Genomic DNA, 13,240 nt, shown 5'->3' on the forward strand with positions numbered 1-13,240 from the left:
TCGCGATGCTGTGTCCGAGAGATTCCATCTGTGGATGTGTAGGCTCCGACATGCTTCCCTTCTGGGGGAGAACCTGTTTGAGCCTCAAGACATGGAGCGAACGGCTGGATGAAATTCAGCATGGACTCCCTCCTCCATAGGGCCCTTACAACTCGACCCTATAAGCCTCCAGCCCCGCCACAACAGCAGCAGCAGCTTCGTAAGGCTCTAAAGCAGGCACCGGCAGTTAAGAAGGTGGTGTCTAAGCCCCAGCCCTTTCCAGCCAAGGTCAAGAGGGGCGGTAAGTCCTCCAGGGGAGGCAAGACTCCTAGGGGTGGCGGCCGCGGCCGCAAGCCCTAGGGGTGGCAGTCCCCCTGCGTGTCCACCTGTGGGGGGGATGCCTTCAGCGTTGCGTCCGCAGGTGGCAGCAACACGGGGCCGATGCTTGGACGGTCTCAGTGATCGGCCAAGGCTATCGCGTCCCGTTCACAACATCTCAACCTCCCCTGACAGCGAATCCAGTGTCGTTGAGCTCCTATGCCACGGGATCGGCAAAGGGGCTGGCCCTTCAGGCCGAAGTCGAGACCATGCTCGAGAAGGGTGCTCTCCCGGAGGTCGTCGACGGCTCCCCAGGCTTCTTCAGTCGACTCTTTCTTGTAAAGAAGGCTACTGGGGGCTGGAGACCCGTCATCGACCTCTCAGCTCTGAACGGGTTTATCAAGCAAACCCGGTTCAGCATGGAGACAGCAGACACGGTCAGACTTGCGGTGAGACCACAAGACTTCATGTGCACACTGGATCTAAAGGACGCGTACTTCCAGATCCCAATCCATCCGTCTTCCAGGAAGTACCTGAGATTTTGCCTAGACGACAAGATCTACCAGTTCAAGGTGCTGTGTTTCGGTCTCTCCACAGCTCCTCAGGTGTTCACCAGAGTGTTCACCCTGATTTCATCTTGGGCGCACAGGAACGGCATTCGTCTCCTTCGTTATCTGGACGATTGGCTGATTCTAGCACACTCGGAGTCGACCCTTCTTCGGCACCGAGACAGGCTTCTGGATCTTTGCCAGGATCTGGGGATCTTGGTAAACCTCGAGAAGTCCTCTCTGCAGCCGTCCCAACGACTGGTTTATCTAGGCATGCTAATAGACACCAATCTCCACAAAGCCTTTCCATCAGACGACCGGATAGCAAGACTGAGGAGGGTGGCGGAATCCTTCCTCAGGCGAGAAGAACTCCCCGCCCAATCGTGGTTGCGTCTCTTAGGTCACCTATCCTCCCTGGCTCGTCTGGTTCCAAACAGCCGCCTCAGGATGAGATCCCTTCAATGGCGGCTCAAGTCCCGGTGGAATCAAGGATCCGTTTCCCCGGACATTCTGATCCCAATGGCGTCTCTGGAACAGACGGACTTGCGGTGGTGGCTGGTCGACGAGAACCTGCGGAAGGGAGTGAGTCTTCTCGTCCTCCCCCCGGAATTGACTCTATTTTCGGACGCGTCAAAAGAAGGGTGGGGGGCGCACGTTCTGGACCAGAGGGCCTCAGGCCTTTGGTCAGAATCAGAAAAGTGCCTACACATCAACCTGCTAGAATTGAAGGCCGTCTTTCTGGCTCTTCAGCAGTTCCAACGGTCCCTGGCGGGTCACTCCGTGGTGGTGATGAACGACAACACCACGGTAGTGGCTTATATCAACAAGCAGGGAGGCACTTTTTTGCAGCAGCTATCCCATCTTGCAGTAGAGACTCTGAGGTGGACCGAAACCCACTCGATAACACTATCAGCTCGCTTCATTCCTGGCAAGAGGAATGTGCTCGCCGACAGTCTGAGCAGGGCCTCGCAGATAGTGAGTACCGAGTGGTCTTTGGATCCTCAGATAGCCAACAAAGTCCTGACTTTGTGAGGTTCCCCGACTGTGGAATTGTTCGTGACAGCTTTGAACTTCAAGCTGCCCCTGTACTGCTCCCCAGTCCCGGACCCCAAGGCACTCTGGCAAGATGCTTTCCAGCAACGGTGGGACAACATCGACGTGTACGCCTTCCCACCATTCTGTCTGATGAGAAGGGTGCTCAACAGGACCAGACTATCGGTCAACTGTTCGATGACTCTGGTAGCTCCGCTATGGCATCACGCGGAATGGTTTCCGGACCTTCTGCAGCTCCTAACGGAGCTTCCGAGGGAGCTTCCTCCACGACACAAGCTTCTCAGACAACCCCACTCCGGCGTCCCTCACAGGGCCGTAGCCTCGCTTCGGCTTCACGCCTGGAGACTATCCAGCGTCTCCTCGCGGAGAGAGGCTTTTCGCAACAGGTTGCGGAGAGAATGTCTCGGCACCTGCGAAGGTCCTCTGAGGGAGTCTACCAAGCAAAGTGGAGTGTCTTTTGTGGTTAGTGTCGTGGAAGGGGTATCTCTCCACTCGATGCCACTATTCCAGCAATAGCGGACTTCCTCGTTTATCTGCGGGAAGAAATGCGCCTTTCTGTCTCGGCAGTGAAAGGCTATCGCTCAGCCTTAAGCTTGGCCTTCAGACTGAAGGGCGTGGATATTTCTTCATCACTAGAACTCTCTTTACTCATACATAGCTATGAGCTTACCTGCCCCCAGTCGGAAGTGAGACCTCCTCCTTGGAACGTGGTTCGAGTCCTCAGGTCTCTTAAGAGACCTCCCTTCGAGCCATTACGCCAGGCCTCCGATCGCCACCTGTCTTGGAAGACGGCTTTCCTACTCGCTTTGGCTTCGGCCAAGCGGGTTAGTGAACTTCATGGTCTCTCGTACGACATCGCCCATTCAAGGGGATGGGGGGAGGTAACGTTCAGGTTCGTCCCTGAGTTTGTTGCCAAGACTCAGAATCCTGGAGTGCCAGATCCTCGGTTCGACTCTTTCAGGATCGCGAGTCTCCGTTCTGTAACAAGCGACCCAGACCAGCTGCTACTATGTCCAGTGAGGTGTCTGAGGCACTACTTGAAGAGAACGGCTGCAGTCCGTCCTCAAGTGCGAGCTTTGTTTGTGAGCACAGGCAGGACTAAGAGGATGGTCACCAGGAACACCATCTCAGCTTGGATTCGAAGGGTTATCCACCATGCCTTGAATCCTGACCCTCCTCCGTCACGTCGCCCTAGAGCACATGATGTCAGGGGTATTGCTACATCCCTGGTCTTCAAGAGAAACTTCTCTGTGACGCAGGTACTTCAAGCTGGGGTCTGGAAGCGTCAAACGACCTTCACAGCCCACTACCTGCAAGACGTGACCCACAGGAGCCTCGATACGATTTCTATCGGCCCTGTGGTGGCTGCACAACAGCTGGTCTAACCTCAGGCTCCTTTTTGGACAAGTAGCAGTTGGTTGAGGGCGTTGTTACCCGGTCTTAGTCTGCGTGAATGAAAGAGTATGTCTGACCCTTACTTCTTTCTTCATTCTCCCCTCTCTTGGGGAAGCAGCATACTGGTCCTCGCATAGCTGACCTCGACCTCTGCAGGTAACCCATGCTTCTTTGTGCTCCTAGTACTAAGCTTAATACTGTTGCGTCTCCCATACCCTGACGAGGTGGTATTGGGAACGTCCTATCCTAGAATTCCTATCGGAAGGTCTCAAGGTCAACTTCATAGGACGAGTCACACTCTCCTCCTCACACTGCTTATGTAGGCCACTCGTTCCTAGCGATGCTAGGAACTTGTGAGGTACAGGGGCTCCCTCTCTCTAGTGCTGCTCACTGAGGGATCGAGCGCCCGGGCAAGCCGAAGTCAGTAAGGCTGGGGACTTTCCACCCTTCCTAAGGGGTAAGTCACCCAATGTAAATAGCGTGGTTTGTATTTCAGTTACGGAACAAATGACAAATTCAAAGATAATTTGTATTTTTCCTAACCATACAAACCTTAGCTATTTACACATATGTGCCTGCCATCCCTGACCCCCAAGTCAAGTCCTACCTCTAAGTGAAGTGAAGCAAGTCACCGGTGTGTGTGTGTGGGGGGGGGGTAGCAAGCTACCCTTCCCCTACCCCCCCCCCCCCCCCCCGCTAACTAGCGCGGGGGTAATTAACCCTCGTTAAAACTATTGGCTCGTCATTTCAGCTGCGCTAAAAGGTAAACCCAATGTAAATAGCTAAGGTTGGTATGGTTAGGAAAAACACAAATTATCTTCGAATTTGTCATTTTTCCTAACGATACAAACCTCTAGCTATTTATACAAACTTACCCGCCGACCATATCCCCCTTGAAGTCCCATCTCCAAGCAAAGTGAGCTCAATTACAGGTGTGCGTGTGGGCGGGAAAGCGAGCTACCCCCCTACCCCCTGCTAACTAGCGGGATGGGTAGTTATCCCTCGCTAAATTTTAATGGCTCGTAGTACCCCTAATAAATAGTTTTATATCGTTAGGAAAAATACAAATTATTTCTGAATTTGTCATGTTTATGTTTGGAGTTTTCTCGCTCAATTCTTTATTCTCCTATTCCGTTTGGAAATGAGAAATTCTACCAGTTACATCTTCTTGGTTAATGTGGATAATCAGGCTAGCTAACTTATTCTAAGGTAATGTTTATTGGTATGGATTTAATAAAATAAATAGTACTTACCTGGATTATTTAGCTAGTCTCACCCATCTTTCCCTACTTTTGGTATTACACAATTGATGAGAGTTGAATGAATTCTTGTTCTAACCATCAGCATTACCAACGACGGTACAGAATAGGAGGTATCATGGTTGCCAATGTGGTAAAAATTTGGATGGGTTTTTGGGATTCATGACACGGTAAATTATCCAGGTAAGTGTTATTAATATTAATTTTATTATGAAAATTTAATTTTTCCTAGCTATTAAAACCCGAGTACTTTAGATTAAAATTCCCTTTGTTCCGTAACTGAAATACAAACCACGCTATTTAATATGGGTAATTACTTTCGGCGTAGCTGAAATGACGAGCCATTAGAATTTTAACGAGGGTTTACTACCCCACTGCTAGTTAGCTGGGGGTAGGAAGGGTAGCTTGCTACCCTCCCCCCCCTCACACACCTGTGCTTGAGCTCACTTTGCTCTCGGCTCGGGTGGTAGTCGGACGTGTCCGCTGTCACCCTCGCTTTCTTTGACAGCCATTGCTAATCTTTTGTTTGCTTTTCCTTGGACATGATCAGGTTGGGGGCAGCTGTCAAACAATCGCCGACTTTAGCAGAGGTTGATCCTCTGTCTATCGTCGACATTGTTGTGGCAGAGGCTTCCGATGAGTTGTATCAAACCTCTGCTCCTGATGTTGCTGATGTAGCTGAAGGCTTAGTTCCCCACTCCTAACATCTTTTGAGGGAGGAACTAAGTCCAACGGTCTCGCCTACCGGTGATTCTCCCCCTCGGGGGAGTTCACTCGCAGAGACTCCTCTTTGGAGGACTGCTGATGGTCAGCCCGCTGACCCCACGGCCTCCAGAGGGCGTATAAGACGTAAAGCCCGCCTTCCTCTTCGCCGTAGAGGCCTTCCTTCACCTCACAAGGGTGTTAGGTGGCGCCTCTTCGGTTCATCATCTCCGCAGTCCGCCACAGAGGAACCGTCGTTCTCCGACTCTACCAGCTACATCCCCGGACCTCTCCGCAGATCGTTCGCGATCTCTTTCGGTGGAAGGTCGTCCTTGCTAAGGACACGCCGACCTTCCACCCGCCAGACCTGCCGTCGCCGTTCCTGGCTTCTGACGCGCTGTGGGCGCCAACTCACCCTGTTGTAAAACAGGCAACGGTCCCTTCGGGGCACAAAGGGCTTTCACACAAAATTGTGTCTAAGTCTCTTACGCGCCAACGATCACCTGCACGCAAGTGCTCGCCTGCTGATGTTCCTGTTATAGCGCGCCAGCGCTCTCCTGTTCGCCAGCGTGCTACTATGCGCCCTCATCCTGATGCGCGCCCCCGTTCTCCTGCGCGCCAGCGCTCGCCTACGCGCCAGCGATCTCCTGCGTGCGCACGATCTGATCTGGGCGCAAAGGGGAAGGTAACCTCTTCCCCTGCTCGCCAGCGCTCTCCAACGCGCCATCAATCGCTGACGCGCCATCGGACCCCACTTGCTCGCCATCCTTCACCAGCGCGCCATCGCGCGCAGTCTCCGACGCGTGCCCACGAGATTGCACACGCGTGCCCTGCGCGCCCACCTCCACAACTAGATGTGCGCTCTCATGCGCGTCCGCGCGCAAGGGATATATCTCCTGCGTGCGCGTGCCCAACGTTATCGCCCTCGCGGGCTCTTCGTCCAGAACCTGCGCGCCCGCTCGCGCGAACAATCGCCTTTGCACGCGCGAGCGCTCATCCAGCCTTCTGCACGCCCTGTGCAATCTCCAGCCCGCGCCCTCGCCTGCGCGTCATCGCTCGCCCGCGCGCGACCCAGGGCAAATCCCATCGCGCGTGTCCATCAGAGGAGGTACTTTGACATCATGGAGGAGACATGTTTAGCTCTTCCCTTACACCACTCTTTGGAAGAGCTTACCAGGGGAGTAGAGAGACTCTCCAACCGGCAAGTGTCGTTCTCGGCTACGGAGATCCTTAGCCAGGAGAAGGTGGCGAAGTGTGCCATGCAGGCAACTTCGTGGTTGGACATCTGGCTAGGGTCTCTGGGCATCCTGTTACGATCTGAGGACTTGTCCAAAGAGAGTACCAGGAAGGCCATGGAGACCTTTTTACTCTCAGGCACTCGTACCATCGAGTTTCTAGCCCACAAAGTCTCGAACTTGTGGGCTAATACCATCTTGAAACGTTGAGATGCGGTCTGAGAGATTCCACCAGAAGGTCCCCAGTACCGAGATCAGCAGGCTCAGACATTCTTCCATCTTGGGGAAGAATTTGTTCGAGCCTAAGGACGTGGAGCAAGCGCCTGAGAGGTGGAGGAAGTCCAACCAGGACTCTCTCCTACATAGGGCTTCAACATCGAAGCCCTATAAACCTCCAGCAACCGAGCAACCGCGTCCTACCAAGACCACGAAACCGGCAGCTACAGCGAAGACAACGGTGTCGAAGTCCTTTCCTGTCAAGGACAAGTAAAGGCAAAAAGTCCTCCAGGGGAGGGAAGAATCTTAGAGGGAGTGGCCGAGGCTGCAAACGCTAGGATTGGCAGTCCCCCTACATGTCCACCAGTGGGGGTATGCCTACAAAGTTGCGCAAACAGGTGGCAGCAACTCGGGGCCGATTCCTGGACGATTTCCGTAATCAGTCAAGGATATCGCGTCCCGTTCACAACATCTCTACCTCCCCTGACAGTGAATCCAGTGTCGTTGAGCTCCCTTGCCATGAGATCGGCAAGGGGGCAAAAGCCCTTCGGGCAGAAGTCGAGACCATGTTGAAGAAGGGCTCTCTCCAAGAGGTCGTCGACGGGTCCCCAGGCTTCTTCAGTCGACTCTTTCTTGTAAAGAAGGCATCTGGAGGCTGGAGACCAGTCATCGACCTCTCAGCTCTGAACAGGTTTGTCAAGCAGACCCCATTCAGCATGGAGACGGCAGACACGGTCAGACTTGCAGTGAGACCGCAAGACTTCATGTGTACACTGGACCTGAAGGATGCGTACTTCCAGATCCCAGTCCATCCGTCTTCAAGGAAGTACTTAAGATTCAGCCTAGACAACAAGATCTACCAGTTCAAGGTGCTGTGCTTCGGTCTCTCAACAGCACCTCAGGTGTTCACCCTAATATCGTCGTGGGCACACAGGATCGGCATCCGTCTCCTCCATCATCTGGACGACTGGCTGATCCTAGCAGACTCGGAGTCAGCCCTTCTTCGACACTGAGACAAACTTCTGGGACTTTGCCAAGATCTGGGGATCATGGTAAATCTCGAGAAGTCTTCTCTGCTTCCTACTCAAAGACTGGGATACTGTATCTAGGCATAATCATAGACACCAATCTCCACAAAGCCTTCCCATCAGACGACAGGATAGCAAGGCTGAGGAGGGTCGCGAGTCCTTTCCTCAGACGAAAAGAGCTCCCAGCCCAATCGTGGTTACGTCTCCTTGGTCACCTCTCATCCTTGGCCCGTCTAGTTCCCAACGGTCGCCTCAGAATGAGATCTCTTCAATGGCGACTCAATTCCCGGTTGAATCAAGGTCACGATTCCCCGGATGTCTTGATCCCGATGGGTCCTGCGGAACGGACGGACCTTCAGCGGTGGGTGACAGATGAGAACTTACGATGGGGAGTGGATTTTCTCGTCCCCCCCCCCCCCCCCCCGGATTTGATGCTGTTTTCGGACGCCTCAAAGAAAGGGTGGGGGTCCCACGTTCTGCACCACAGGACCTTAGGCCTGTGGTCAGAATCAGAAAAGTGCCTCCATATAAATCTGCTAGAAATGAAGGCCATATTCCTGGCCCTTCAACAGTTCCAACATTACCTGGCGGGTCACTCTGTAGTGGTGATGAGCGACAACACCACAGTAGTAGCTTACATCAACAAGCAGGGAGGTACTTTTTTAGAGCAGCTATCCCATCTTGCAGTAGATACTGAGATGGACCGAAGTCCACTCGATTCCATTATCGGCTCGCTTCCACTATCGGCTCGCTTCATTCCAGGCAAGAGGAATGTGCTCGTCGACATTCTGAGCAGAGCGTCTCAGATAATGAGTACCGAGTGGTCTTTGGATCATCTAGTAGCCAACAAAGTCCTGACTTTGTGGGGTTCCCCGACTGTGGATCTGTTCGCTACAGCGCTGAACTTCAAGCTCCCGCTGTACTGCTCCCCAGTCCCGGATCCCAAGGCACTCTGGCAAGATGCCTTCCAACAACGGTGGGACAACATGGATGTTTACGCCTTTCCCCCGTTCTGTCTGATGTGGAGGGTACTCAACAAGACCAGAATATCGGTCAATCTCTCGATGTCCCTTATAGCTCCGCTATGGCATCACACGGAATGGTTTCCAGACCTTCTGCAACTCCCAACGGAACTTCCGAGAGAACTCCCTCCACGACACGAGCTACTCAAACAACCACACGCCAACATCTTTCACAAAACCGTAGCTTCGCTTCGACTTCACGCCTGGAGACTATCCAGCATCTCCTCGCGGAGAGAGGATTTTTGCAACAGGTTGCGAACAGGATGTCTGGACACCTGCGAAGGTCATCCACAGGGGTCTACCAGGCAAAGTGGCGAGTTTTCTGTGGTTGGTGTCGTGGAAGGGGTATCTCTCCCCTCGATGCCACTATTCCAGCAATAGCAGAGTTCTTCGTGTATTTGCAAGAAGAAATGCGCCTTTCAGTCTCGGCAGTGAAAGGCTATCGCTCAGCCTTAAGTCTAGCCTTCAGGCTGAAAACAGTGGACATTTCTTCTTTGCTGGAACTTTCCCTACTCATACGAAGTTATGAACTTACCTGCCCTCAGTCGGAAGTGAGACCTCCTCCATGGAATGTGGTTCGAGTTCTCAGGTCTCTTAAGAGACCTCCCTACAAACCATTACGCCAGGCTTCAGATCGCCACCTAACTTGGAAGACGGTGTTCCTAATAGGTTTGGCCTCGGCCAAGTGAGTCAGTGAACTTCATGGTCTCTCGTATGACATCGCCCATTCAAGGGGATGGAGGAGGTAACGTTCAGATTCGTCCTTGAGTTTGTTGCTAAGACTCAGAATCCGGGAGTGCCGGACCCTCGGTTCGACTCTTTCCAGATCTTGAGTCTTCGTTCTGTAACAGATGACCCAGACCATCCCCTACTGTGCCCAGTAAGGAGTCTGAGGCTATATATCAAAAGAATGGCTGCAGTTTGTCCCCAAGTGCAGGCATTGTTTGTGAGCACTGGGAGAACAAAGAGGAGGGTAACCAAGAATACTATCTCGGCATGGATTCGTAGGGTAATCCATCTGTCCCTGAATCCTGACCCTCCTCCGTCACGTCGCCCTAGAGCACATGATGTCAGGGGCGTAGCTATGTCCTTGGCCTTCAAGAAGAACTTCTCAGTGATGCAGGTTCTACAAGCGGGGGTGTGGAAGCGTCAGATGACCTTCACAGCCCACTACCTGCAAGACGTGACGCACAGGAGGCTCCATACGTTCTCTATCAGCCCTGTGGTGGCTGCACAACAGCTAGTTTAAACCTCAGGCTCCTTAATGGACAAGTAGCAGAAGGTTGAGGGCATTGTTACCCGGTCTTAGTCTGCATGAATGAAAAGGTTTGTCTGGCCCTTATTCTTTTCTTCATCCTCCCCTCTCTTGGGGAAAGCAGCATCCTGGGTTCTCTGCACAGCTGACCTCGAACCACTGCAGGTAAACCATGTTTCCTTGTGTTCCTAGTATTAAGCTAATACTGTCACGTCCCCATACCCTGACGAGGTGGTATTGGGAGAGTCCTAGCCTAAAGTTTCCATCTAAAGGACTACAGGTCAACTTCCTAGGACGAGTCACACTTCAGACCTTCACAAACAGCTTACGTAGGCCACAGCCCTTGCGCAGCAAGGTTCTAGCGAGGTGCAGGGACTCCTTATTGTTGAGTGCTGACACACACAGATACCGAGTCCCCGGGCAAAGCCAAAAGCCAGTACTGGCTGGGACTTACCACCCTTCTTAAGGGGCGAGTCACCCATATTAAATAGCGTGGTTTGTATTTCAGTTACGGAACAAATGACAAATTCGTAGGTAATTTGTATTTTTCCTAACTATACAAACCTTAGCTATTTAATCAAACTTGCCCGCCAGCCCTATCCCCTGTGAAGTCCTACCTCTAAGCAAAGTGAGCTCAGCACAGGTGTGTGTGAGAGGGGGGGGGGTAGAAAGCTACCTTCCGTACCCCCCGCTAACTAGCGGTGGGGTAGTAAACCCTCGTTGAAATTCTAATGGCTCGTCATTTCAGCTATGCCGAAAGTAATTACTCATATTAAATAGCTAAGGTTTGTATAGTTAGGAAAAATACAAATTACCTATGAATTTGTCATTTTTCTGTTTTCTATCTTGTTCTTAGTTTTACAGAGCTCAAAACCAGTGGAAGGTTTTTAATATGTCACCATTTACAAAATTTTCTGGGGCATCTTACAGGTTTTTGTTTAGCTATTTGTATCATTGATTTTATTTACAGGAAGGATAACCATGAGACGTTTTTGGCCGTTGCTATGGTCAGTGCTGCCTTTGATGGTTATTCTGGGTATTTTGGCCAAAAGGAACATTGGACAGAGTCTCAGAGCCTCAAGTCCTTTGATACCACTTGTGGTCAATACTTGGAGATTTACAAATGCTACTGAGAAAGGTATGTTATATGCAAATCTAGTTACTATTTTTTTTTTTTTTTTTTTACAAAAGCATTGCATGTGTTTTTATTAAAGTTCATTTCTAACATAAATCCATTTGTTAGCAGTGTAGGTATTTTGTTAATTCATCATCATCATCATCTCCTCCTATGTTTATTGATGCAAAAGGCCTCGGTTAGATTTCGCCGGTCATCTCTATCTTGAGCTTTTAAATCAATACTTCTCCATTACTCTTCTAGCGCCTTGTGGAGCCCAGTTGAAAGATAGGTGAGCTAATCTTTCTTGGGGAGTGCGAAGAGCATGCCCAAGCCATCTCCATCTATCCCTCACCATGAGCTCATCCCCATAAACCACTTGAGTAATCTCTCATAGTTTCATTTCTAATCCTGACTTGCCATTTAATTCCCAATTTGTTCCGTAACCGAAATACAAACCACGCTATTTACATTGGGTATTACTTTCGGCGTAGCTGAAATGGCGAGCCATTAGATTTTTAACGAGGGTTAACTACCCCCTCGCTAGTTAGTGAGGGGGTAGGGGAGGGGTAGCTAGCTACCCCTCCCCCCTCACACACCGGTGAACTGATTCACTTCGCTTTTGGCTCGGGTGGTGGGCAGACGTGTCTGCTCTCACCCTCGCTTGGCAGCCATTAATGTTTTGTCTTTACTTAATTACTTACTTTTCTTATACTTAACATATATATAAACATTCTTTATGTTTATGTATATATTTGGGTATAGAAATATAGTAAGTTTCCTTTTCAGTGTTGTGCTGTGTGTGTGTAGTGTACGACAACGTCACCGCGTAGTTCCAGGCCACCGCGGTTGCACTTCATGGGGAATGGTCTCTCTCTTGGTCCTTCGGTCGTTCCTTCGGCTTCCGATATTCGTCCGCCGTGGGGAATCGTCATCACTGGACTTTCTCCATTCATCTGTTTTCTCCGCTGCTCCTCCTTCCCTGCGGGGAACTTGGACTCTCAACGAAGGGAACATGGGAGTTTAGATTGCCTACGGTCTCTCTCTCTACTCGAGGTCGTTCACCCTTTTACTACTACTACGTACTATTACGGTAGCTTTTTTCCCGTTGCCGGTTGAGTTGCTATTCCGTTTATTTGTCTCAATTATTTTCAATGAAATCTAATTGTATTTGTTAACTTTTCAGCTTCTGTGAAGAACACTTCCCTTCGGGGTTCAGTTGTTCTTACTTTTTGTGAATGTGGATTCAGGAAAATGCACTCAACGACTGATGTGCTGATACAACTTGAGTCCTCCATTTGTGAAGCCTTTGCTTCCAAACAGCACCATGTGACAGTCTTTTTTGATCTTGAAAAGGCATATGATATCACATGGAGATACGGTATACTTAAAAGAATCCATGAGTGCGGATTGAGAGGAGAGCTACCACTATTCATCCAGTCATTTCTTTCACATAGAGTTTTCCAAGTGAGAGTTGGGGAAGCTCTATCACAGAGTAAATGCCAGGAAGGAGGAGTTCCTCAGGGGAGTGTGCTGAGTGTAACCCTTTTTGCACTAGCAATTAATGGGATATCCTCAGTCATTCCCCGGGATGTTCTCGCAACATTATTTGTGGATGATCTCTCCATATCATTTGCTGGGGCCAGAATGGCAATGGTTGAGAGAAAAATCCAACTCTCTATTGATAAAATTATCCATTGAGCCGATATGAATGGATTTAAGTTCTCGTCAAGTAAAACTACAATTGTCCATTTCCAGACATATATTCCAGACCCGGATATATACATCAAAGGTCAACGGATCCCATATGCAAGTGAAGCTAAATTTTTAGGGTTGATATTTGATTGTAGGCTTACATGGGTTTCTCACTTAAAAGCATTAAAAGCTAAATGTGTTGAAGCTATGAAACTTTTAATGAAGCTATGAATCTTTTAAAAGTATTGTCCCATACATCATGGGTGGCAGACTGCAATACAATTTTAAAATTATACAAGGCCTTGATATTTTCCAAAATTAGTTATGGATGCGAAATATGCTCCTCAGCAACCCCAAGCCGGTTAAAAATATTAGATTCAATACATCATGCTAGCATTAGATTGTCCACAGGAGCCTTTAG

General features: G+C 50.3%; 1 protein-coding gene across 2 annotated transcripts in view; it reads left to right on the top strand.

Moving 5' to 3' along the window:
- Positions 1-13,240, top strand: part of LOC137654515 (N(4)-(Beta-N-acetylglucosaminyl)-L-asparaginase-like) — a 54,340-nt gene that overhangs the window by 17,195 nt on the left and 23,905 nt on the right. For both annotated transcript variants that reach the window (XM_068388211.1, XM_068388212.1), the window contains exon 2: positions 10,981-11,148. In XM_068388211.1, coding sequence (XP_068244312.1) covers positions 10,992-11,148 — 157 coding nt within the window. In that variant the 5' untranslated portion in view covers positions 10,981-10,991. The remainder of the gene's footprint in view (positions 1-10,980; positions 11,149-13,240) is intronic.

Source organism: Palaemon carinicauda, chromosome 15, assembly GCF_036898095.1.
Source record: "Palaemon carinicauda isolate YSFRI2023 chromosome 15, ASM3689809v2, whole genome shotgun sequence".
NCBI classification, from domain to species: Eukaryota; Metazoa; Arthropoda; class Malacostraca; order Decapoda; family Palaemonidae; genus Palaemon; species Palaemon carinicauda.